The sequence below is a fragment of the Nothoprocta perdicaria genome, unplaced genomic scaffold (genome assembly GCF_003342845.1).
Source record: "Nothoprocta perdicaria isolate Ctin4 unplaced genomic scaffold, notPer1 scaffold_997, whole genome shotgun sequence".
Classification (NCBI taxonomy): Eukaryota; Metazoa; Chordata; class Aves; order Tinamiformes; family Tinamidae; genus Nothoprocta; species Nothoprocta perdicaria.
This window is the reverse complement of record NW_020456306.1, coordinates 2,984-5,595: the sequence shown is the minus strand read 5'-3', so window position 1 is coordinate 5,595 and position 2,612 is coordinate 2,984. Positions and strand designations below refer to the sequence as shown.

The 2,612-nt window shown below is 72.2% G+C and overlaps 1 protein-coding gene across 1 annotated transcript in view; it reads right to left on the bottom strand.

Moving 5' to 3' along the window:
* Positions 1-4: 4 nt before the first annotated feature.
* The window catches only part of LOC112959396 (host cell factor 1-like), a gene marked incomplete at its 3' end in the record, with an annotated part of 5,024 nt that continues 2,416 nt past the window's right edge, over positions 5-2,612 (bottom strand). The window contains exon 3 of the mRNA XM_026053414.1: positions 5-116. Within this exon, the coding sequence (XP_025909199.1) occupies positions 5-116 (112 nt within the window). The remainder of the gene's footprint in view (positions 117-2,612) is intronic.

The window sequence follows — 2,612 nt, the reverse complement described above, 5'->3', positions numbered from 1 at the left end:
GTACTTCTGCAGCTGCAGCAGGTAGGCGTCGGCGGCGGGCACGGCGCCCCAGCTCACCTCCAGCGAGGCCGTGTTGGCGCGCACGAGCTGCACGCGGCCCGGCGCCGCCGGCCGCTCTGCGGGGGGACAGGACACGGGTGGCACCGGGGACACTGGTGGCACCGGGGACACCGGCACCCATGGGGCACCGGCTGTATTCAGGGACATGGGTGGCACCAGGGACACCGGCACCCATGGGGCACCGGCGCCACCGGCCGCTCTGCGGGGACACGGGGACACGGGTGGCACCGGGGACACGGGGACATGGGTGGCACCGAGGACACCAGCACCCATGGGACACTGGCGCCGCTGGACGCTCTGCGGGGACATGGGGACATGGGTGGCACCGGGGACACCAGCACCCATGGGACACTGGTGCCGCCGGCCGCTCTGCAGGGACACGGGGACACGGGGACACGGGTGGCACCGGGGACACCGGCACCCATGGGGCACCGGCTGTATTCAGGGACATGGGTGGCACCGGGGACACCAGCACCCATGGGACACTGGCGCCGCTGGACGCTCTGCGGGGACACGGGGACACGGGTGGCACCGGGGACATGGGTGGCACCAGGGACACCGGCACCCATGGGGCACCGGTGCTGCCGGACGCTCTGCGGGGACACGGGGACATGGGTGGCACCGGGGACACCGGCACCCATGGGGCACCGGTGCTGCCGGCCACTCTGCAGGGACACGGGGACATGGGGACACAGGTGGCACCGGGGACACCGGCACCCATGGGGCACCGGCTGTATTCAGGGACATGGGTGGCACCGGGGACACGGGGACACGGGTGGCACCGGGGACATGGGTGGCACTGGGGGACATGGGTGGCACCGGGGACACCGGCACCCATGGGACCCTGGCACCACCGGCCACTCTGCAGGGACACAGGGACATGGGTGGCACCGGGGACACGGGGGACATGGGTGGCACTGGGGGACATGGGTGGCACCGGGGACACCAGCACCCATGGGGCACTGGCGCCGCCGGCCGCTCTGCGGGGACACGGGGACACGGGTGGCACCGGGGACACGGGGGACATGGGTGGCACCGGGGACACCAGCACCCATGGGGCACCGGCGCCGCCAGCCGCTCTGCGGGGGAACAGGACACGGGTGGCACCGGGGGACACGGGGACATGGGTGGCACCGGGGACATGGGTTGCACATGGGGGGACACGGGGGACAGGGACCCCATGGGGCACCGGCGCCGCCGGCCGCTCTGCGGGGACACGGGGACACGGGTGGCACCGGGGACATGGGTGGCACTGGGGACACCGGCACCCATGGGACCCTGGCACCACCGGCCACTCTGCAGGGACACGGGGACACGGGTGGCACCGGGGACACGGGGGACACGGGTGGCACTGGGGGACATGGGGACATGGGTGGCACCGAGGACACCAGCACCCATGGGACCCTGGCGCCGCTGGACGCTCTGCGGGGACACGGGGACACGGGTGGCACCAGGGACATGGGGACATGGGTGGCACCGGGGACACCAGCACCCATGGTGCACCGTCTGTATACGGGGACATGGGTGGCACCGGGGACATGGGTGGCACCGGGGGACACCCGCACCCATGGGGCACCGGCGCCGCCGGACGCTCTGCGGGGACACGGGGACATGGGTGGCACCGGGGACACGGGTGGCACCAGGGACACCAGCACCCATGGGGCACCGGCTGTATTCAGGGACATGGGTGGCACCAGGGACACCAGCACCCATGGGGCACCAGCTGTATGCGGGGACATGGGTGGCACCGGGGACACCGGCACCCATGGGACACTGGCGCCGCCGGCCGCTCTGCGGGGACACGGGGGACATGGGTGGCACCGGGGACATGGGTGGCACTGGGGGACATGGGTGGCACCAGGGACACCAGCACCCATGGGGCACCGGCTGTATTCAGGGACATGGGTGGCACCGGGGACACCAGCACCCATGGGGCACCGGCTGTATTCAGGGACATGGGTGGCACCGGGGGACACCCGCACCCATGGGGCACCAGCGCCGCCAGCCGCTCTGCGGGGACACGGGGACATGGGTGGCACCGGGGACACCGGCACCCATGGGGCACTGGCGCCGCCGGCCGCTCTGCGGGGACACGGGGACATGGGTGGCACCGGGGACACCAGCACCCATGGGACCCCGGCGCCGCCGGCCGCTCTGCGGGGGTACAGGGACATGGGTGGCACCGGGGGGCACGGGGGGTCCCAGCGCTGCCCCATGGCTCCGTGGGGCAGGCCAGGACCCTGTGGGGCACCGGGGGACACCCCGAGGTGCCCATGGAGCCAAAGGGGCACACTGAGGGGCCAGGGGCCACCCCGAGGTGCCTATGGGACACTATGAGGTGCCCATGGAGCCAAAGGGCCACCAGCAGGTGCCCATGGCCCCAAGGTGCCAGGGGCCACCAAGATGTCCCAAGAGGACACCAAGAGGTGCCCATGGCCCTGAGGTGCCAGGACACACCAAGATGTCCCAAGATGACACCAAGAGGTGCCCATGGCCCTGAGGTGCCAGGGACCACCAAGAGGTGCCCATGGACCCAAAGGGCCACCAAGAGG